The following is a 24,344-nucleotide window of genomic DNA, read 5'->3' on the forward strand; positions in this document are numbered from 1 at the left end:
TTTTAAACAATTTAATTTGAACACCAATATGTTAAAATGGTTTATGTCTTATATTTAATTAGAATGCCTTCTATTCTTATGAAAAAGTATCTTTTTCCTTGCCTTCTTTGTTGTTGGTTTTCCATTTGCCTTATCATTTGTACTACGGAAAATATCTTTTTATTTCTAAATTTAATCAAAATCTGATAAATGATTTTGTATCGTCATCTTTATCTGAAAGTCTAGAGCTAGTATTTTTTAAGATAGTTACGTCAAGTTCACGCATTCTACTTATAGTTCTAATCTTTAAAAAATTTAGAATGTATCTAGGCATTGAGGATTTATGCTTTTTGACCTTTGAAAGGACATTAAATTTCTTGTTTTTCTGATTTAGAAAATGGCAAAAAAAATATGCTTTCACTTCTTAGGGAAATTAAAAATGTATTTTATGCTGTAAAACATTAGTGCTGACAAACCGAATTAATTCTGTAAACAATTACATTTGGAAATTTATCTGAGTTCAAATTATAGTTGTTGAAAATTACGTTATGTAATTCTAGTTGTAATATTAAGGTGAACTATATGAAATTGCCATTTTGTAGGTCAAGACAATTAAGTATTAGCAATTTCATAGGATTCAACCAATAAATGTATATTAGATATCAATAGGTGATCTTATTCTTTAGCTGCTTTTCTACCAAATCTTTCTGTTCTTTCATTTCATATTTAGTATAGCCCCCCACCCCTAGTTTTTACTTCCAGTCCAGTTTACAGTCTGTAAGGGCTGCAGGTATGTTAGAAAACCAGTAAAGGCCACGGTAGTGGGATACTAGAGAACCTTTATGGGAAGGAAGTCTGCTGGTCTCTTCATGATTGTTTTATGCTGCTTTTATCAGCTTTGGCATTATATGGGAGAATTTCTCTTCTGGATTAAATATAGACAGTCTTCAGACGTACTAAAGAACTATTGGAAATAACCATCTTTAAAAACCCAGTTTGGGTCCATCAGTTCCACATACGTAGTTTCATCACACTTTTCTTCTCAAGTTTCTAGACCTCTTAGTCATATTGCCAGAGTGGTAATCCTGGTTTTTATCTTATGACATGACATTTTTTTCCTCCTTTGAAGACCCTGATCTTGGTGTGATTGTTTTTCAAGTTTTTCTTTCAAACTTTGTCCATTTTGGTGCTTTCTTTGGTTCTTTTGATTACCCACTTAATCATCCTGGATTTTCCTATTCTTGTAACCTGTATAAGGTCCCATGATAATCAATCTTTTTTTTTTTTCCCCCCCCTTAAATTTTTTTTTATGGATACAGAGGGTCTCACTTTGTCAGGCTGGAGTACAGTGGTGTGCTCATGGCTCACTGCAATCTCAACCTACTGGGCTCAAGTGATTCACCTCAGCCTTCATGAATAGCTGGGATTACAAGCACATGCCACCATACCCAGCTAGTTTTTTTGTTTTTATTTCTGGTAAAGGGGTGTTTTGCTGTGTTGCCCAGGCTGGTCTTGAACTTATTCCCTCAAGTAATCCTCCTGCCTTGGCCTCCCAAAGTGTTGAGATTGTGGACATGAGCCACCACATCCTGCTAAATAAATCATTTTTCTGATGCTTTTACCTAATATGCTGAATCGTGCAGATTTGCAGGTGCTTGACAATCATTCAATCAATTCTGTATTCCTCTTTTGTCAACATTTTCACAAATTTTAGCTGTCCCTTCCCCTCCTTTCTTTAACAGCTCAACTCCTTACCCCATTGTGATTCTTAGGAGATGATCTGAGAATTTTGAATTTTGAAATAATCTATAATAAGTTCTTAAGATAACTTCCTATCTGCTGGAAGGTAGGAGATCTAGAACCTTGACCTGGTTTTTCCACTACCCTGATCAAATTCATATAAACTGCGAGACCTCTGTTTTCAGAATTAATACATCTCCATACCTATTTGTGCTTTCAATTCAGTAGGATGTATGAGATCTTGTAATAGATAAACTTCTTTATGTTTTTGATCTCATCTATTTCTGACCCTTAAGCAATTAAATTCCCACATTTAACTCTTCAGCACCTACCTAACATTGGTTCCTTCCCTTTTGCTTTAAGCATGTGCATTTCTCTCTTATAATAAATATATTTACATAATCACCTAAGTCTTACTGAAACTTGCAGAGATAATTACTAATCACATGCCTAATTTATTTTTTCTCTAAAAGTTTTAATTTTAAAAATTTTGCTTTTGATTTAGAAACTGTTTTTGTTTAAGCTTTTATGGTATTGCTTGGACTATTTCAGTGGATTTCTAATATAGTTCCTTGCTTCCAATTACTTTTACCACTTCAATTTTTTTTTTTCCCATTATAGTTGCAAAGTCATTTCTCCAAAACATGTTTGATTTGGTTACTTCCAGGCTTTATATCCTGGGATTATTTCCAAGTACTTGCAGAATAATCCATTATGTGCAATCCATACCAAAGTCTAGCCATGTGGAACTTCACATTATTTCTGGATTGTGCCCTTTGTTCTCTTTGTCTTTGTACAGGTAGGTATAACTGCCTGACCTTCTCTTCCTTTCCTGTTCTGATAGTGGAATACTCTTTTAAACCTTATCAAACTGATTCAGATGTCACCTCTGTGAACCAGTATTTCCCAGACCTCCTTTGTATATTTAATCACTCTTTTGGAGTGTTCCCATAACATTAGAGATTGATCTCTACCATACCACTTATATTTTATTTGTAGGTGGCAGTGAGGAGTGATTAACACTGTGTTTGATAAAATCCACATATGATGAAAGAAATGAGTTAAGTATTCCTTCCAGGACCCATGGTAGACTAGATTGTAGCCAAATTAATGGTATTTACATATCCAAAGAGAGTAATTTTTCGATAGGCTTTATCTAAAGAAAGAGTATATCAATAAAAATAGCTAGAAATGAACGTAATTTACCCCAAATCATTTGGGGGTTGAGAGTATTCTACACTCTAGAGTGGTATTTTGTATATTTCATCAGACTTTCATCACTCCTTGAATGAAATATCGTTTAATGATATTTGCTCCTTTCTGCCCTAAATCACTACTCACCAAGCATCTTGTTTCTAATTTGTCTTTCAGTATATCATTAAGACAGTAATCGAATGGAGCACTTAGTAAACCTGAATATCTGATCCACTTCATAGTTTGTTTCACTGTATATTAAGTGACAAAACTCTCACAAATCTTATTACAACCAGTGTGTCAATACATAAAAATTGATCATCCTTTGTATTTGCTGTGTGTTCGGAAAAGCTGAGGATGCACCCAGGTGCTTTCCTTGGGAGGCCTGTCTGAAGCTTGTCAGCCTTCTTTGTGAGTTTCGTTCAGTCTACAACTTTTCCTGTCAGTGGTTCTAGTATTCTACCGATCATCCAAACTAAAACATCTTGAAATAACCTTTGAAGCATTCCTCAGTTTTATTCTACAGTTGTTTTATACTTTATGTTCAGTCACATTCAGAGTTTGATTTTCTTCTGAAGTAGCTTTTTTGTTCTTTCCTTTTGTTTCAACTACGTTTATCTTATTCTTAGTTTTTATCTTTAATAGATGAATATATCACTATGTCTAATTTTCATCATGTGTTACTTGAATTATTTCAGCTCCCTACTCCTGCCTGTTTAGAAGTCCTAGGTGATCTTTCTATTAAACATTTCAGCTAAATACCTTCTCTTGGTTTTAAAGACTCAAGGAGCTAAAATTCAGTCTTCATCCTATTTTCCACAGTTCCTTTTTATTTACTAAGTTTGGTTGAGCTAGGTGTTTTGCTATTGCATGTACCTTCTGTGTTCATGCTTGTCATTTAGCCTGAAATTCCCTTCTCTTTACTTTTCTATGTGATTTTAGTTTCTATCTTTAGGTTTCATCTACCCTATGAAACTTTATCCAATTTAAAACATTTCTACAACCCATATTCATGGTACTGTGCAATTTTGTGCTCAAATATTATTTTAATATGTATGTTTATTGTTACATAATATGTTAATCTTGGGTTTTAAGCTCTGTTAAGACAAATTCTTTTATAGTAGCCGTATTCATTCATTGAATTTTCGATGCTTTTTCTATTTATAGATATAATTTTTGTAGCGACATAATTTGAATTTACAGTGATTTTTAACATTAAGATCATAAATCATTTGTTATATAATTTATATTGATATGTAGTTCTTTTTGAAACCACCTTTGTGAAATTATGACAGTAAGAGAAATCTGACATAGGTGACTCCATCTTGCTTCTAACCTCCAAGCTGTCCTAGGTCATTTTTGGGCATAGGCCAGGCTAGCCTTGTGAGGCATTTACTTTATAGTTTAACTTTGAAGCTAGGGTGATAATAGTTCCTGCCTAAAACTAATCCCTCCCTTACCTGAAACTGCCGTTTAAGACTAGTGAAAGACCACAAGATTAGAATTATGGGAGGAGCTTGAGTTCTATTAAGATGTAGGTGTAGTTTTTATAATCCCTTATTGCTCAGGAGTCATGTGGCCAGAAGTCATAAGATTTGTGACTTCCCCAATTACTCCTATAGATAACATCACTATTATAGTACCTAAGGTTGTTTTTTTTTGAGATGTTTTTCAGACTGACCACATGCAGACTGTGACTCATGACTCATCTGGTCCTGTGTCCCAGTTGAGTGTATGAAGCAGACTCCCGTTTTCTATACCCCTATGATTTCATCTCCAACCAAGCAGCAGTCCCCATTCCCTAGCCCCATTGTCCACCAAATTGTCCACAAAATCTTTTAGCCTCTGAGACTTCGGGCGTGATCAGTCTCACTCAAATCAGTCACTTCTCACTCAAATCAGTCTCACTCAGTCAGTTGAGCCATTTCTTCCATGTGACTGGCCTTGCATTAAGTAAACTCTTTATTGCAGTGCCGTGATCTCTGTAAATTGATATTGTCTATGCAGCAGTCAGGAAGAGCCCATCAGGCAATTATAAATTTAGGGGCTTGTCTGGGGTCTGCGCTTCTGGGTGCCTGTCTGCTATTCGTCAGCTTTCCACTGCTACGGTGGAACTGGGGGTGAGCTCGGGCAGTTGCTTATTTGTCTTGAACTGAGGGCCATCTCTGATAGGTCTCTGCCAATGAGATGCGGTCAACCCTTTGTGCTTGGGCCTAATTGCAGTGAAGAAACAGTTCCTGGAAGATGTCTTTAAATTGGCTGGTAAGCTTACAAAGCACTACCAATGTCCTCTTCCTTCTCCTGTTCTGGTTGGCCCCTTTTGGGCCAACTTAGCTCTCCCTAGATTGTACAGAGAGTCTTGGTTTAGCGAGATTTCTCTCCAGTTGGGTGGATAGCAAGGGCTTTTTTGGAAAAACACTCTTCTGGTCTGTATTCTGGTTCTGAGAGGCTTCTTGTCTGTCTTTGTCTGTGTTTTCTTACATGTATATCACTCTGGCTGGAATGGGAAATGTTAATGGGAGACTTTTGCCTATAGTTCTATGAAATGGAAAAAGATGATTTTTCTTTTGTAACATGTCTTGGCCCCCTCACCAAAGCCACTCAGAAAGAGGGAACCTAGAAACCCGGCAAGCTAACAAAAGGGTAAGAATTTCTTACCAACCAGACTTCTGGTCTCGGTCTCTCTCTCTTTCTCTCTCTCTTTCTCTCTCTCTTTCTCTCTCTCTGTGTGTATATGTGTGTGCGCGCATGTGCGTGCGCAAATTGGCAGAGTGGATGGTAAAAATCACTGTTTGTCTCCTTTGCAAGATTTTGATTAATGGGAAAAAAGATTTATGAGTCTAGTCTTAGGCTGTAATGAATCTGGTGTCTTTCTGTGTTGTTCTATCATGGTGAAGGATACCATAGGATAGAACATAGATATAGGACCCCTGCAAGCCTTCTGGTCCAGCTGGCCCTGCAGATTGGTTAGTTAAAACTTTGTTGTGGGTTCCTGAGGCAAAAATGGGATGAGGTTTCCCTCTTGTCTTCTTTTGTGTCCATGGAGCTTGACTTTGTGACCACGTGGGGATACTCTCTCTTGGTCTCTGCCATCTGGAGTTACGAGTTTTAAGGTTCATGTGAGGCAGCTGATCTGAAAGGACTGAAAGTCTGAGAAAGGCCAGCACACTTTTTGGCCCCAGTGTGTCGAGTCCTTCAGTGAGTTTTGTCTTAAGAGGTCCCATCCCTATGGGCCTTTTACTGTTTTTTTGCTATCTTAAGCCCATTCTTTCTGAGAAAGAATTATCAGGGATAATTCTGGGGAGTAGGGATGCTTCTTCTACTCCTCTGGAAAAACCTCTTGCTTATATGGTAAAAACCTGGAAAATTACGATCTGAGTTTTAAAAAAAGTTTTTGGGTTGAGTTGTCATTGGAACTAAGTACACGATTGAAAGAAAAGAAGATTTTTGAAATTTTTTATTCTAAACAATTGAAAAGAGGTTAAATAATAGTGTCATGACTAGCCTTGAGAATCCCCTTGTTCAGTTAGAAATGCTTTGCAAGCTCAAAAATGACTGTGCTAGGCTCCTTCTGGGAAGAGTAATGGTGACTGCCCAGCACTGTAGCTCAGTAGCTAAGGATTTTGCCTTTCATGGTGATGGATTGGATTCAATATCTGGCTTAGGGATTGAGTCCTTTCTGGTTTGACGTTTGTGAGACATTTTGCCTCTTATTGACCCTTTTCCCTTCCATGGACAGCTTTCCATTTCCTGCTTTCTTTCTGTGGAGGGCATATAGGGCTTTGAGGCCTTTGTATGTAGATGATTAGCTGGGAAACTGAGACTTTATAGAATGTGGCCAGACAGAAATGTGAGTTGTACCCAGTTTGCGTCACCAAACTTTCCTTTCTTTGTGCCACTTTGCCATTTATAAAACCACTTTTCGTTTCTTTGGAAATACCTGGTGTGTCTGTGGTTAAGTCATGATCTTAGTTAAGGCTTACTGGGTGGCAGAGGGGAGCGGAAGGCTTAAAAGCCAGAGGTGTCATCTGTTTGTCCTGGCTGGAGTCTGGTAATAAGAGATTTAAAAGAGCTCTATGGTTAAAAGGTGAATTAAAAGCTGGTAGGTAAGCTATACATATATTTAAAAGGCCTTTATAAACCTTTTTTGTCTTCTTGGATCTTGTTTTTTTGAGGAAGTTTTTTTTTTTTTTTCCTCAGTCAACTGAATTGTTTCTTCATTTGCTTCTGTCTGTCCTCTTACTACCCTTGATGCCCACATGAGATGACCTAAGGCAGTTTCTGGCAGCCTGGGTCTCCTTGGGAAAAACAGAGGTACCACGATTTTGGGAGAAACCTCTCTTTTCCTCATGGAACCGCAAGAATTGTAAGCAGAGCAATCCCTCTCAGAATCGAAGTTGATGCTCTGTTTTGTGTAGTGTTACCTGACTTTTTTTTTTTACTTTTGGAGACATCAGAAATTATTTGGCATTATGAGAGAACTTTTAGCCTTGGTGTGTAATAAGAGATATACTTTTAGGGCTGGCTAATGGCAGTTACGGAGGGGATATTCAGGTTTTTGCATGTTTAGATAAGAAAAGCATGCTTTTGACCACCTGGAAGGTATGGAAACATCCTACCTCCCACTGAGAAGTGAGACTCCTGTGGGAAGAATGGGCTTATTGACTTTGAGTTGTCCACCAGCCTTGGAAAAATGTCCTTACAGTGAAATTCACTATTTTGTCCTGTAGTGTTTCTGTCTTTTGGGGACCCAGGATTTGGTGTAAAAATGGAATCCTTTATTTTTATCTAGATCTTTCCATGTGAGGCAGACATCACTGATGATTCACAAAACTTCAGTCCACTGGGTCTTGACTCATACATTACCTTCCAAATGCCCTTTTACACCTTTTTGCTGTCAATAGTTTCTCTCTTCTTTTGCTGTGTTCTCATAGAATCCTCTTCCTGTCTTCTTATTACATTGTATTGTAAGCAATTACAATTGAAGTACCATTACAATTGTATTGTAATGGTCCATTTACTCTCCTAGTGAACTGGCTGCTTATTGATGGCAGGGACTGTGCTTTTCCCCCATTGTTAGTGGTCCAGTGCCCCACACATGTAGTTTGTTGTTCAATAAATGTTCACTAAATACACCAAATAGACTGGTGAAAAAAGCATTGAGTTGGAAATTGTCTGGGTGCCAGATACATCAGTAACCGGGTAGTTGAGTAATGTTTGTTGTTTGGACCCTGTTTTCCTTATACATAAATTTTCAAAGATGGCTTGTTTAAATATGTCTAGTGTGAATTCTAAATTTTATGTGAACCTGAGTTGAAATGACAGTTTACATATTCTTTTGTAGTATAAATTATATGAGCATCCCTAAGAAGCCTGTCTCAACGTATCATGCTGTCACTAAAACATGTAAACAGTCAAGAAACAAATGAATAGGAAGGTCATTGGGATATAATATCCTCTTTTTTATTTTCTCTTTTCTAACTTATTTAGGGAGATAACTGAAACCATTTGGTATGGTCTGAGTCCCAAGTATATATGCAAGTATGCCTTTCAGTAGTAAACAATGTATGCTTTGTTTCGATCTGTCAGCAGGAAAGCTAGTTTAATGAAACATAAATGTCAACTCCTGAGGTTGACACAATACTCAAGGTTTGAATTTATAAATTGCAGCATGTTTGTATTTAAGTTTTTAGAGTTTTATTTTCAGTATTAATAAAGCAAGACAAAATACTGTTATTTGGTACATTTTATTTATTGGATAATTGTTTAATTTTTCTTGGTAAGAATTTTTGTAACCTTCCAAGAAACTATTACAAAAATTATAAGGATCATTCTTTTAGAGACTAAAGGCGGATAAGTTTTTCTTGCTCTTCATGGCCTTAGGTTAATAGATGTGGAAAGGTTGGAATCTAAGTTACCCCAATGTTTCACCCTTCTTGGGGCTTATGAGCTATTTTTTAAATGGCTTTCCCCAGTTCCAGTTATCAAGAAAATCAGTGCCTAGAGGCATTGAATCCAGACAGAAACCATCTCTTTGATCAGTTATTGTTTTGAAGTTTTAATAAAACCATTAAGGCTACTTGAATCAATGACCCATATGGTTGTGTGTTTGAGACCTCAGCCATGATAGACTTGGTATTTTCATTGTATCTCTGCTCATTTGACCAGTTTTCTATTGTGAAATTTATGTTTAAGATTATGGATAAATTTATTTAAGCATTCTCCTTTAATTAAAAATTATGAAGAATATTCAGGATATTTGATTTTTGAACATTTCGAAGTTCTGCTTTTGTATAAACTTACACAGTGACACTAAATTGGTTGGTGAAGACAGGTTATTGGAATGGTTTGTTTTTGAATTTTAAATGATTGTGTTTCTTAGTTAATGAACTGAGTACTTTATACATTAATACATTAATCCCTGGCATGTACACTGTAATTGTCAATTGCATAGTAATATCTTAAAAGTTGATTTTAAGTTCAACATTAATAATATATTAAATTGATAATACGTGTAATTCTCTAAAATGATTGCTATTTGGAAAGTATATTCTGAGGATTCGTTTTTAAATGTACATGAAAAGGAGCAACTGTGGCGAACTGTTTTCCACATAATTTAAAAATTCTCTCTCCAGAAGCTTGTGTAGATTCCTGTATTGGAATAAAAGTTACTTTTTTTTTTTTTTTTCAGTAGCACATATTTAGTCACCTACGAGCAGATACATTGTAGGATAGATCTGTTGACTTATATAGAAGAATATAATAATATATTTTTTTTAGCACAGTATTCAGGTGATGTTTTGGGAAATTATTTTCAGCCTCATTTAAGAAGACAGAAATGGCATAGTAAAGAGAGTGAGGTTACATTTTTGTATTGAACATTATTTTAGTCAAACATTAACACTGAGAATGTACCAACTATAGTATGATGTTTGCCTTTCTTAGGGCCAGCCTCTTTAATTTCTCCTTTGCTTTTATGTTTGATCAGTCTCTGAATTCTTCAACAATGTCTCTAAAGTGTATTTCTCTTCTGGGTACTGAAGATACCACTATAATTTAAAGTTTCATCATTTCTTGTCTGGAATATTACAGAAAGCTAGTTGGTATTTCCTAATTCTAGTCAATCCAGCTCACTGATTTTTGCTTGTTTGTTTTTGCCTTGATATAATTTACGTCTTTAAAGGTAGATCTGTCAGCAGTATCTCATCATGTTTGGTGATTTGGAGGAAGGGGAGAGTTGGGCAAGATGCCCTCTTCCCCAGTTTATACACTGCCTCATATGTATCTTCTAGGTCAGTCTTTCTGAAATACCATTTAACAACTGTGACTTGTAGTTATGACAGACATAATTTTTGCTGTTAAGGAGCAGAAATCACATACTCTTAATAAATTATTATATATGTTTGTGAGAGATTTTACTGAATTATTACCTTGAAGATTCTGTGTAGTGCTGTCACTTCTTTCAAAACTAGACTGATGTTCACTTTGTCCACAAAACTTTCCATGACTACAAAATGGTCTCTTGCTTTTAAGTCTATAATCTCAAATAGACCAACCTTCTGGCATACTTACTAATGTATTTCTTGGTCTTGTTCTGCCCGAAAGAGTTCTTTGTAATGACGTTCATTGTATGGAGATTGTAGAACTTCTATCACAAACTACTCAGAAAATAGGATAGTAAATTCAAATGATAGGAAATATGAAAGAAAAGGGTGAAAAATGCAACCTTTGATGTTAGGTCAGTAGAAAAATGAACTGAACTTTAACCTAGTTGATAGAGTTTAAGACATTAAAATATCCACAAATAAAACCATAGTTGAGTCAGGTTTGGTAGACATTTTAAAAACAATTGGGTAACATGATACCTCTAGTTTTGTTCTTTTTATCCCTGTTTGCAGATGACATGATTCTGTATCTAGAAAACCCCATAGTCTGTGCCCAAAAGCTCCTTAATCTGGCACACAACTTGAGGAAAGCTTCAGGACACAAAATCAATGTATAAAAATCAGTAGCATTCGTATACATCAACACCAAGTTGACAGCCAGGTCAAGAATGCAATCTGACTCACAATAGCCACAAAAAGAGTAAAATACCTAGGATTACAGCTAACTAAGGAAGTGAAAGACCTGTATAACCGGAATTACAAAATACTGCTCAAAGAAATCAGAGATAACGTCAACAAATGGAAAAGCATTCCATGCTCATGGATAGAAAGAATTAATATTGTCCAAATGGCCATAGTACCCAAAGCAGTGTACAGATTCAATGCTATTCCTATCAAAACTACCAGTGACGTTCTTCACAGAATTAGAAAAAACTATTTTAATTCATATGAAACCAGAAAAGCTCGTATGGAACCAAAAAAACTCAAATAGCCGAGGCAGTCCTAAGCAAAACAAAAAAACAAAGCTTCGACTTCACATTGTACCACAAGACTATAGTAACCAAAACGTCATGGTAGTGGTACAAAAACAGACACATAGACAAATGGAGCAGCATAGGGAACTCAGAAATAATGCCCCACACCTACAACCATGTGATGTTTGACAAAATCAATAGAAACAAGCAATGGGGAAAGATTTCTTGTTCAGTGAATCGTGCTGGGATAACTGCAAGCCATATACAGAATATTAAAGCTGGACCCCTTCCTTATACCATGTACAAAAATCAACTTAAAATGAATTAAAAACTTAAACCTAAAATAAAAAACCAATAAAAACCCTGGAAGATAACCTAAGAAATACTATCCTGGACACAGGACCTGGGAAAGACTTCCTGACAAATATGCCAAAAACAATTACAACAATAACAAAAATTGGCAGATGGGACCTAATTATACTCTTTTAAAGAGCTTCTGCACAGTAAAACTATCAACAGAGTAAACAGACAACGTGCAGAATGGGAGAAAATATTTGCAAACTGTGGATCTGGCAAAGGTGTAATATTCTGAATGTATAAGGCACTTAAACAAATTTGCAAGCAAAAACCAGACAACCCATTCAAAAAGTGGGCAAAGGACATGAACAGACACTTTTCAGAAAAAGTGGGCAAGGGACACTTTTCAAACGAAGACATTTATGTGGCCAACAAGCATATGAAAAAAAATGCTCAACATCACTAATCATTAGAGAAATGTAAATCAAAACCACAGTGAGACAGTGTCTCTCAACCAGTCAGAATGGCTGTTAATAAAAAGTCAAAATATTACAGATGCTGGTGAGGTTATGGAGATAAGGAATCACTTATGCACTGCTGGTGGAAATGTAATTTAGTTCAGCCATTGTGCAAAGCAGTTTGGCGACTTCTCAAATAACTTAAAACAGATTACCATTTGACCCAGCAATCCCATTATTGGATATACATTCAAAGGACTGTAAATCATTCTACTGTAAACACACATGCATGCGTATGTTCATTGCAGCACTGTTCACAATAGCAAAGACATGAAATCAACCTAATGCCCGTCAATGGTAGACTAGTTAAAGAAAATGTGGTGTTAAATACATATATACCATGGAATACTATGCAACCTTTAAAAGAATGGGATCATGTCCATTGAAGCAACATGGATGGAGTTTGAGGCCTTTATCCTGAGCAAACTTACGCAAAAACAGAAAACCAAATACTACATAGTCTCATTTATAAGTGAGAGCTAAACACTGAGTTTACATTAACACAAAGAAGGGAACAACATACACTAGGGCCTACTTGAGGATGGAGGGTAGGAGGAGGGTGATGATTGAAAAACTACCTATCAGGTACTATGCTCATTACCTAGGTGATGAAATAATTTGTACCCCAAACTACTGTGACATGCAATTTACCTGTATAACAAACCTGCACATGTACCCCTGAACCTAAAATAAAAGTTAAATAAATAAATAAAATGGTCCTGTTTAAGAACCATTTTTAATTTCTTTTTTGAGAACTGTCTGGACATATTTTTTTCTTTTTTAAATTAGGCAATTGATCTTTGACTATAATTTATAATCTCTATAATATCCAATAAGTAAATGTATCTCTTTGTGATGAGTTATACTTTTCCCCAGTTAATGTTTTTACATTGTTTATATTATAGTTTCTTCATGCAGAAATTTTATTTTATTTTTTCAACTTGTTTTGGTCTTTATCATTTAGGAGACTGCTGTCTCTTTTTGAAAGTCTTTATTCTTGACATCGTAAGAAAAATTTTTTCTTCTAGTAGTGATAATAACAATGACAATAAAAACAAATAGTACTAACATAACTCTGTACCAGGCACAGTTTCTAACCACAGCTTGATGAAGTAGATGGAATTTCTAACTCCATATTATAGAAGGGGAACTAGACTTGCAGAATGTTTAATTAAATAACATGTCCAAAGTCATATAGCTAATAGGTGATGGAGACCAGCTTATAACTGAGGCAGTTTGGGTTCAGAATCCATTTTCTTAAACCAATAGGCCATACTGGTTTTTCTTCTTAAATTTTTTAACATTTTTAGGTGCTTTTTTGGTATATTAGGTTTGAGGTAGGAATTCAGCTTTGTTTTTGGAGTGCTTGGCTAGAGGAGGAGCCAGCAAAGGGGAGGGTAAAGGATTGATCATCAATGTAGTAATAAAGCAAGGAACGTGGTGTACCATGAAGTATACTACTGAGATTTAAGTTGAGGAAAAATAATTTGTCAAGATGGAGTGATCTTCCTTTATGGTATATGATTCAGTGGAATATGCTGAAGTAGAAGTCAGATGGATACTGTGTGGGAGATAGGAGAAAATGGAAACAGTGAGAACAAGTCTTGAAAAGTGGCTGTGAATATGAGGTTGAGAGAAGGCTGTCAAATGGGGAAATTATTGTTATTCTTTAGAAAAAAATGAAAGAGACTTACAGGTGTTACACAATGCTGATAGGAAGGATTCAAAATAGAAAAGAGATTAAAGAAGATAGAGGAAGACTATTAAATGGCAGAAATTCCTGAAAATCAAAGAGAGTGGGCTATAAAGCATAGATACAGAGATTTGCTTTCTATAGAAGATGCTCTATTATTTCTGGGGTATAAGAAAAGACAGATGTAGATACAAGTGACTTTGTGAACTTATTGGTGGAAAGTGAGAGGGTTCCCATTTGATTGTATCTGTTTTTCCTGTAAAGTAGATGTCCTCTACCGAGTGGAGAGTTAGACGTTTGAAGGGAGTTGGAGGGGTGAGGAGAGGAAAGAAGGTTCAAATTAGCCATCATGGAGAATATGGGAGGGATTGATGAGAGTAAACTAAGAGGATTGTTGGACATTAAGACTCATTCACTGGTAGTGGGTGGTAACAGCATGAGTTCAGTTTTCTTTATTACTGACTTTCAGGCCAGTTCTGTCATCACATTTAGTACAGTTAATGGTTTATGATCACTACCACCTAGGATTAAAAATAGGCATATTACTTATAAAGCTTGTCAAGCTAATGTTTTTAGTGTGTTGAGTAAATTGGAGAAGGATGAAGAAATCACTTTCTACTTCATTTTGATATCCTTAATTTATGCAGAACATTTCTTGAGAATAGATTATAGATGTGTATGCTAATTCATTTTAAGTTTATATTAAACTATGTGATCTTGAATACCTAATTGCCAGAATTTAACAGTTGTCCCTCAGTATCCACAGGGAATTTGTCCCAGGACCACCCCATACCAAAATCTGAGGATGCTCAAGTCCCTTATATAAAATGACATAGTATTTGCATATAACCTATGCACTTCCTCCTCTATACTTGAAATCATCTCTAGATTACTTATAATACCTAATACAATGTAAATGCTATGTTAATAGTTATACTCTATTTTTAAAATTTGTAATATATTTTTAATTGTATTATTTTTTACTGTATTTTTTTCCTGCATATTTTTGATCTGCAGTTGTGGAGCCTGCAGATATGGAGGGCTGAGAGTAATGTATTTTAATAGTAAACTCATTTTTCTTAAAATGTAATTTTCAAAATGTACAGAAAGTTTTCCAGCAATGTTCCCAAATCCAAATTCACTCATTATTAAACTTGTTTGTTTTTTTTACACAGGGTGTGATAGGTATACAGCTGGTTGTTACCATGGTGATGGCCAGTGTCATGCAGAAGATTATACCTCACTATTCTCTTGCTCGATGGCTACTCTGTAATGGCAGGTAAGGCAAGGATAGGCTGATTTCACCTGGCACTTTCAATCTCTAGTTTACCAAACTGATTAACTTCCTAGTTATTGTTTCTAAAAGTATAACAAAGGGAAGTCAAAAGAAAAATCTAGCTTTCTTATTTCTCTTAAAAAATTATTATTATTATTTTTTTCTGTGGAGACAAGACCTTGCTATGTTGCCCAGGCTATTCTTCAACTCCTGGCCTCAAGCGATCCTCCCACCTCAGCTTCCCAAAGTTCTGGGATTGTCTTGCTATAGCTTCCTTATTACTCTTAGTTTGAGATATTAGTAGTTTATCTGTTTAGCACAAAGGTAATAGGGTCGTGGACAAGAATTCAGTCCTCTCACCACTGCCTTTTTTTTTTTTTCTGTCTGTGGGCACTGAAAACACCACATATTTTTCTAATTACCTTAAAAAAATTTTGGTCAACAAGGGGGTGAGAAATTGTAAATCCAAGTGCTTAAATATTTTTACCATTGTTCGAAGAAAATATTGAAAGCATATATTCTATTGGTGACTCAGTCCAGAATTTATTATAATACAGATGTTAGGAGGTCTCAGTTTTACTGCAAAGAATTTTAAACTGTTTAATTTAGCAAGGAAGGAGATGAAGTTGTGTTGTGGGATTTTAATTTTGTCTACTACACTATAAGCTCACAATCCCTACTCCTTCCTCGAAGGAGCTAAGTAGACTTGCTGAAACATGTACCTCCTACCCCCAAAAAAATTAGATTTAAAAAGTATAGGTATAGATACAGTGGGGCAAAATCAAAGAAAGTCTGCACACAGAAAAACATACCAAAATCCTGTGTAATTGTGAAAGGTAAGTGATAAATTTAGTACTGTGACTATTTACTTCAATTATTCATTTCAGTTAAATAACCAAATTTTGTTACTGCTTTGTATGTCCATTTTCTTTTGGTTAGGCCTATTAAAGTTAGAAAAACAATGGATACCTGTCCTAGTAATGATTTTATGTTCTACATGACAAATACACTTTTCATTCAGGGTCTTCCCATTTACAAAGCTTAAATTTCCTTCACAGAATTTATTTTCTGTTTTAAATTATTTATATTCTTCTCTATGCTTTCTACTTTTTCCATATTGATGTTTAATATTGAAAAATATTATTCAGACTGCATTAAAATTTGTTTGGAACAATGTGATACACAGGTGTGTGTATGTATAATGAATGTGTGAGAGCGGTTCACAAATGCACATTTTTAGGAGAAAAATAAATAATGACTAAAGTTTTGGTGACGTGTAAAATAAATGAAAATCAATAATCTTTATTTATTTATTTTTTACCGTGTAGGCTTAATATGCCTGTGCTATCGTGTTTACTGATTTCACTTATCTAAACCATTTTCGAAGACCAGGAAAAGATAAACATCAGCTGAGCAAATTATCATTAATTTGAAGTAAAAAGGGTCTCAGGAAACTACATAACGTACTTTAAGGTAGCTTATTTTCTCCTGAGAATTGTGTGTTTCTAAACTATGTTTATGATGTAATGTCACTTCTATATCTCCTTTGTCTGTAAAGACCTTGACAATTTTGTCCCATTTTAGTGTACATGCATTTTCATCTTGTTACATGTTCTACTTTCTATCTATTTCTATAAAATTTATGCTCACTAGTGAAAACTAAAGCCTGAGAGATCAAAAACCTGATTATCTTTATTAATATTGGAAGATTTATATTTAAAATCTTTTTCTGATAAGAATGTTTCATAAGTATACATAGATAATTTGAGGGTAAGCTCAGCCTTTAAAAAGCAACACGAAGTTGGTTTTCTTTGTGATCTTGACTTGCTTTTGTAAATAGATTAACTTTTATGTTAATTAATGCTGCCTTTAATGCCATATCAGGGTCTAAGGATATCGAGACAGTCTAGTAATGGTTACTTTTCTGCTACAGGTAGTTTCATTTCCTCTCAATTTTGTTTTGTTTTTAAGATTATTTACCTTTTTTAATGTTAAATCCTGAAATTTTGAGGTCATGTTGTCATTTATCTCAATTGAATAAAATTATTGATTTTATCCTTTTGGCATAATTATTGTTTTATGAGCCTTTTGTAATATATAATGATTCTGTTTTAACAGAAAAAAATCTAAAATTATAAATTGCCTATGTAAAAATATTACTGATCAGAAATGACAGTTTGCATTTTAAATCATATGAGGCAGTTGGGTTGAGAAATCTGAGGGCATTCTTTAGGGTCCATAAATGCTTAAAGGAATTAAAGGAATTTAAGGAGAGGATCATGAATTTTTTTTTTACAACGATGAATAGTGTAGGATGGCTTCGGAGTGACTATATTGAATAGGCTGGCTTGGGAGTGATTATATTGAATAGAACTATTTAAAAGAACTATTCAAGTAAATAGATGTGTAGATAACAGAGATTAATCATGAGTATGACAGAAGAAATTTGTTCCTGTATATATCATGTTAATATTCATGTATTCCATTGGTATCCTAAATTGTAAATAAATGTTCTTTTTTTTTTTTAGTTATGGCTTCTCTTTTGGTGTCAATCTGTCGCTGTCTCTCATTGACCAGCCAATCGTGGATCAAAAATATTCAGAAAAAAAATACAAATTTAAGTTTAAAAAAACACTATAAAAACTATTTATATAGCATCTACGTTGTATTAGGTATTATAAGAAACCTAGATATTATTTAATGTATAAAGGAGAATATATAGTTTATATGCAAATAAAAACTTTCATTTTCATTATATAAGGAGTTTTAGCATCTTTGGATTTTGGTATCCTGGAAGGGGTGTTGTGGGTATTGGATGGTCCCCCACCTAGCCTCAATTTCCCTCAGATACCTGGGGACAGTTGTATGTTGACTTAATGAGTAAGCCATTTTCCTTGATGAAATAAGCAATTATATTTGATGGAATAAGCAGCTTTTACTTACAAATTAGCAGTTTGTTGATTTTAATATTAAAAAATTGACTTATTTTCTAGCTCTTGTTAAATAACACATATTGCTATTAGTATTTTTTTAGACTGTTCTTTTAAACTTTTTTTTTTTTAAAGAAACTATGTATAGTCTTTAGTCTGGTTTAACTCCGTTAATATTACCCTTATAATTGTTTAAAACTTCTTTATACTGATACAATTTTTAAATGTTTTGTTTCATTTAGATCTGTTCATTGAGCTAGGGAGATGTGGTGATATGTTGCAACTTCCAAAATCTCAGTGTTATAAAATTAATGAAAGTTTCTCAGTTTCTTCAGATAGGAAGCAGGGTCAAATGGGGAATTAGAAAGGGATTGGGCAGCTCTCCAGGTAGGTCCTTCACAAAATGATGACTCAAGGGCTCAGCTATCCTCTGAGCTATCCTTCTTCCCTTATGGCTCCTCTGTTCCCCCTGCTACCTTAGAGTCCCCTGCTAGATTGCTGTGCCAGTTGGTGAGTGAAGAGAGATTAAGCTGTGGATCTTTCAGGATATTCTAAAGTGTCAAACTTAGAAGTAGATACATCATTTTTGCCCACATTGCATAGGTTGGGGCCCTGTGACTAGTTCTGGCCAAAGTGCAGGGGAGGCTGGGAAATAATACTTATGATATAAAAAACAAGATTGGTGAGTACCTAGTTGCTTTCTGCCATAGGGGATATTATCTCCATTTTTACAAATGACAAAACAAGTTTTAAATGATTTACTCAGTTTCACTCACTGATAAATGAAACTGAAAGTCTGATTCACAGTCTAGTATTTATGTGATTTATGGCTGCTCATCAGTTCCACATCTTGTCCTGGAGCTGTCATACTTGAACAGAGTTTTAAATTTGGTCAGGGAGACATATACAACTTTTTTACAATCACTGTGACTTTTGTTGGCAGTTTACAGGGTAATTTATTTAAATTATTTTCCTTTTCTATTTTGTTTTTCGAGCCATACTTTGTCTTTTAGAATATATCCTTCAGGTTATAAGTAGTTTGCAGTTCACTTGCTGTATTCTTATGGATTCTTCACGACAACATAATCAGCTTTTATTTAAAGTAAATTAAAAGGCACATCAGCATTTGATTACCAAAAGCATGCTAAGTATTAAGTAGAGTTTAAGAACCTAATGCCCTCACACTATCTCTTTCTCTTTCCTTCCTAAAAGGGAATAAAAATCCTAAGAAGTTGCTTCTCTGTTGTGAACTGCTTTCCCTCATATAAGGAACACTTGTTCTAACAGTTGGTCATATCAGTTAAAGACGTTCTTATCATGTCCCACATACCACTGATTTGTAGCCAAAGTATTCACTACTTTGTATTGTAATAAAAGTTCCTTTTTGTTTTGAAGTTTGCTTGGCCCCTCTTTTCTTGGAGAGGTAAGTGTTAGGTTATATTCTTTGTACATTTGAATAGTGGGTTTTGCATGAGGAGTAGGATACTGCTTTTTCTCTGTGATAGCTTCCTTGCTGAACCTGCTTTCTGTTTTTTCTAATTGCTTCGCTCAGACCTCATGCATTTTTCTCTACCCCTTTATCTTCCTAAAACTACTTTGGTCTGCTGTTTCCCTTCATATGTCCCTCACTGAAAATATATTATGGTCAGATTTATTGTGATTTTTATCTCATCCTGTATCGATTAAAGAGGATGTTATATCACCTTCATATTCAATTGCTCAATTGCTCTAATTCTTTGTGCCTGCTCTTTGTTTATTGCATGTTGCCTGATCCAGTAATCTGCAAGTTCCCTTTGGTGAGAGAAACCTACTATTCAAATGCACAGTAGGTGGGACCTATGACCTAAGGGAAAGGTTTAAACCTTCAGCTAGCACCCTTATGGAATGCCTGAGTCCTTGCTCTCCTCGCCTTAGCTTTTCCAACTTCCAGTTCCAGAATGTTCATGATATTCTATCAAAATTTCCAACAAGTGTATATAATGTGTATAACAAATAGTATTTTAGCTACTTATGCTGAAAGATTATCTAGGTTTTAAGTGGTATTTGTTTTCGCTTAAGCCTCCCCGCCACTGGTCAAAATTATAGAGATTTAGAATGGAGACTAAAACTGTCATTAGTGACTGTTTTAGTAGGTTAGGACTGCTATTACAAAGTACCATAGACTGGGTGGCTTATCAACAGCAGAAATGTATTTCTCAGTTCTGAAGGCTGGAAGTCTGAGGTCAGCATGCTAGTATGGTCAGGTTCTGGTAAGGACCCTGTCTCAGGTTGAAGACTGCTTACTTCTTGTATCATCACCTGGTGGAAAGAGAACAAGCTAGTTCTCTGACCTCCTTTTAAAAGGGCAGTAATCCTATTAATGAGGGCTCCACTCTCACGAACTAGTAACTCCTGAAAGTTCCCACCTCCAAATATCATCAAATTGGGGGTTAGATTTCAACACAAAAATTTGGGGGGGTGGGGACCATAAACATTCAGCAGTGACCTGTGTTGTATATCATGAAATAGAGTTTTATATGATTATGTATTAAAGCTTATTTAGCTTGTGCTATTAAAACTATGCTTTTCTGTGTTTGCTCACATTTAGGTTTCTATTTTAAATCTCTAAAAGTTTTATTTTTTCAAATTTCTAAAACACTATAAATGCTACTTAAATTTTAAAAATAAAGTCTAGGTCAGGACATTATTTTCTGCTACATATTTTTTCAGTGGTGTTGAACTGTTTTAGTATGAGTTGTAGTCTGATAATGTTTTACATTAGAGGTTTATGTAAGAATGATCATTGAAAAATTATTTTAATTATTTAGTACAGTACAATATCAGATTGGCTTTATTATCAGAGTCACTGCAGATAATCTGAGCATAAGTGAAAAAAGCCACCAAGTAGCCAAGGTAAAAGCTATGTACTGAAAAGTTGTATATTTAACTTAAATATGAGAGACTTATTTATTTTAGAGACAGGATCTTGCTGTGTTGCCCAGGCTGGTTTCAGACTCCTAGGCTCAAGCAATCCTCCTGCCTTAGCCTCCCAAAGTTCTGGGATTACAGGTGTGAGCCACCACACCCAACTGAGTTTTTAAGTGAGATTCTGTTAATACTTTCTATTTTCTAAGAAATATATATTTTTCCTGTTTCAAAAACAGTACATATCTATAATATGGAAAAATATAGTAAATTGATGAGTAAAATTAAAAGACAATGAACTATATTCCCATCATTCAAAGACAGTTACTTTGTAAATTTTTTTTGTATTTCTAATTGTTTCTGTTCATATTTTCCCCTCATGCTTGTGATATATTTTATGTCTAATTTTACATCATGTTCTTTGCTTAACATATTATCTTAAAGCATTTTTCTCTAATTGTATTTTTGTGACCATTGACTTGCTGCATTCTAATGACTTTTATATCTGTATCTGTCTTCCAAGCCCATATTAGAAAGGCACGCATAGTGCAGCAGTTGCAAGCAGGCAGTCATTTTACTGAGATAGACATACCACCTAATAGCAAAGGAAAAGACTAGAAATTGAGACCAGAATACAAAGTGTAGTAGCTGGGAACCATAGCATATGGAATCAAACTGTATATGCAGCACTGACTGCTAAAGAAAATTGTGAAACTGTACTTCTGGATTTTACTTGGAATCTGTGATCACAGACCTTAGATGGCTCCTTTATACTGCCTGACAGAGTTTGTATGCTGTACTTCTCAGACAACTTTTTCAACCTAAATCCTTTCTCTCGAAAACTTAAGCATCCCTACCTCAGCCTCACCCTAAGCTCTTGAAACCAGAGGCCATCACTCTCATCTGTATACTACCAAACCACAACTCTGGTTAAATGTGCAGCCTGTCTTCTTTATCTTTAAATTTGTAAAATATATTTTATCACCTGCTCCATTTCAGTTGGATTATTCCTGTTACCACACACACTTTTTTTTAAAAAAAGTTCTCCCATTTAAAGTAACAACAACAAATAAAGAAGTCACAGCTCTACCTTTCTCCTCCTTAAAAAACAAAGCCCCTCCATATCCATTTCTTAGTTTTGGGCCATTTCTTTATTTCCCTTTGTAGCCAAATTAGTTCATATGTTGTCTACATAAACTTTACTTTTTCACTTTCTCAGTAACTAGTGTTACACTATCTTTTAGTTCCTTTTTAGTTGGTTTTATTAATCCCTATGGATTTAGATATCACAATTATATAATCACCTCAAATTACCTCTGAACTACAGATTCTAATATGCAGTTGCCCTCTTGTCATTTTTACTTGATGTCTCGTGGGTACTTAAAACTCAGCATTTTTAAGTTCGTGATTTCTTCCTGATCTCTTCCATATCAGAAAATGTACCATCATCTTCAAATCAGAAATGTAGATATTATCCTTTATTACTTACTTTTGTTCACTCTCTACCTTTAGTCCATCAGCAAGACCTGTTGATTCACTGCCCTTGTCTCCTTCTAATTCACAGAACAAGGAAAGGGATCTTAAAATGTGAATCGAATTATTTATCTACATTGCTTTGAGACCATTATTTTGCATAAAATCTAAAGTCCATACTATGACCTATTAGCCTTTGCATGATCTGTTCCCGTCTTACCTCTTCAGCCCCCTCTTATGTTTCTCTTTGAAGCTCTTGCCTCATTGGCTTTTAGTTACTGCAGCGTCTTATGTTCTTTCATGTCTCTGTGCTTTTGGACTTGGTGTCCTCTGCCTGGAATGCTCTTCCTCTGTTTTCTCATTCTTAAGGTTGCTGGTTAAATGTCTCAGAGAAGTTCGTCCTCACCTAGTATCTAAGGCTGTCTCTCACCTTTTCACCACTTGTTTCATTCTTTCATGTGGGATTAAAATTTATTTTTCACTATTTAATTGATTAAATTTTACCCCCCAACTGGAATATAACCATCAAAAAGGCAAGGACTTTGGCATTAATTGGTTGTGATTATATCTCCTCTGCCTAGCAGAGTATCTGAATACAGAAGATTCTCCCTAAGTGACTGATAAATGAATGAATGGGTAGGTGAGTTACAGACTATAAGTGACCCTAAAAGTATCACGCATCCTTAGATTCCAACTTTGAACACTTTGAACAATAATTCTCACTAATAACGATAACCCTGAGTTATCCCATAGGAAATGTAATAAATCTAAGCCATTTTAGAGAAATGAGTTTACAAAATAAGATGTAACAAGCATGAGTATATTTAAAAAGAAAATGTGTCTTAAGGCCGGGCGCGGTGGCTCACACCTGTAATCCCAGCACTTTGGGAGACCAAGGTGGGCAGATCACGAGGTCAGGAGATTGAGACCATCCTGGCTAATATGGTGAAACCCCATCTTTACTAAAAATAAAAAACATTAGCCGGGCGTGGTGGCGGGCGCCTGCAGTTCCAGCCACTCGGGAGGCTGAGGCAGGAGAATGGCATGAACCTGGAAGGCGGAGCTTGCAGTGAGCCGAGATTGCCCCACTGTACTCCAGCATGGGCAACAGAGCGAGACTGTCTCAAAAAAAAAAAAGTAGAGAATGTGTCTTAAAATATTTCATTACTATAGGGCTCTAAATAAAACCTAATTTTTCCTATACTGAGAGTTCTTTCACTAATTACTATTTCTCAAAGCTGAACAACTGATTTTAATCTTTATACGTGAGTTATTCTGGATCATGTTCTTTTATATGAGTTATTTCTTATAAGTGTTCTTCTAAATGTTATGCACTCATCCTCATTATTTGTGGATTTCGTTTTGGGATTTGCCTACTTGCTAAAATGTATTTGTAATTCCAAAATCAGTGCTTTTTGTGGTCATTCATGAACATAGACGGTGATGAAAAATTTGAGTGGTCTATACGTGCATGCTCCTGGTTGAGGTCTAACAAGGCTACAGTCTGCCTTATTGTTTTGGCTGTCATACTGTAAACAAATCTCTTTTTTATCATCTGTTTAGGGCCACATTTTTTTTACAATTTTGCTTTTCATTGGTGATCTTGCTGTTTAAAATGACCCCCAAGCATAGTGCTGGTGGTAGTGTCTAGTATTCCTAAGCACAAGAAGGCTGCCTTATGGGAAAAAATTGCTGGAATGACGCACAGAACTCAAAAAAATGCTATACTTAATGATTACTAGTATTAGATAAGCTTTGCTCAGGGATGAATTATGCTTTTGGCTGTGAATTCAATGTTAGCGAATCAATGATATATATTAAATAAGGTATATTTAAACAGAAACACACATAAAACAAGCTTGGGTATTGATCAGTTTATGAAAATGTTATGACCGGAAGCTCACAGGAGCCTAACCCTGTATTTGCCCTAGGAGCAATGGTTCAGTGTTCGCGGCGACTTTATAAAACATAACTACCATGA

The 24,344-nt window shown here is 35.2% G+C and overlaps 1 protein-coding gene across 4 annotated transcripts in view; it reads left to right on the forward strand.

The window, feature by feature from the left end:
- Window positions 1-24,344, forward strand: part of TMEM161B (transmembrane protein 161B) — a 73,143-nt gene that overhangs the window by 12,988 nt on the left and 35,811 nt on the right. For 2 of the 4 annotated variants that reach the window (XM_037982189.2, XM_007977722.3), the window contains exon 2: window positions 14,956-15,059. The exons of the other annotated variants lie outside the window; for them this stretch is intronic. In XM_037982189.2, the coding sequence (XP_037838117.1) occupies window positions 14,956-15,059 (104 nt within the window). The remainder of the gene's footprint in view (window positions 1-14,955; window positions 15,060-24,344) is intronic. 4 annotated transcript variants of the gene reach the window in all.

Source organism: Chlorocebus sabaeus, chromosome 4 (assembly GCF_047675955.1).
Source record: "Chlorocebus sabaeus isolate Y175 chromosome 4, mChlSab1.0.hap1, whole genome shotgun sequence".
NCBI lineage: Eukaryota > Metazoa > Chordata > Mammalia > Primates > Cercopithecidae > Chlorocebus > Chlorocebus sabaeus.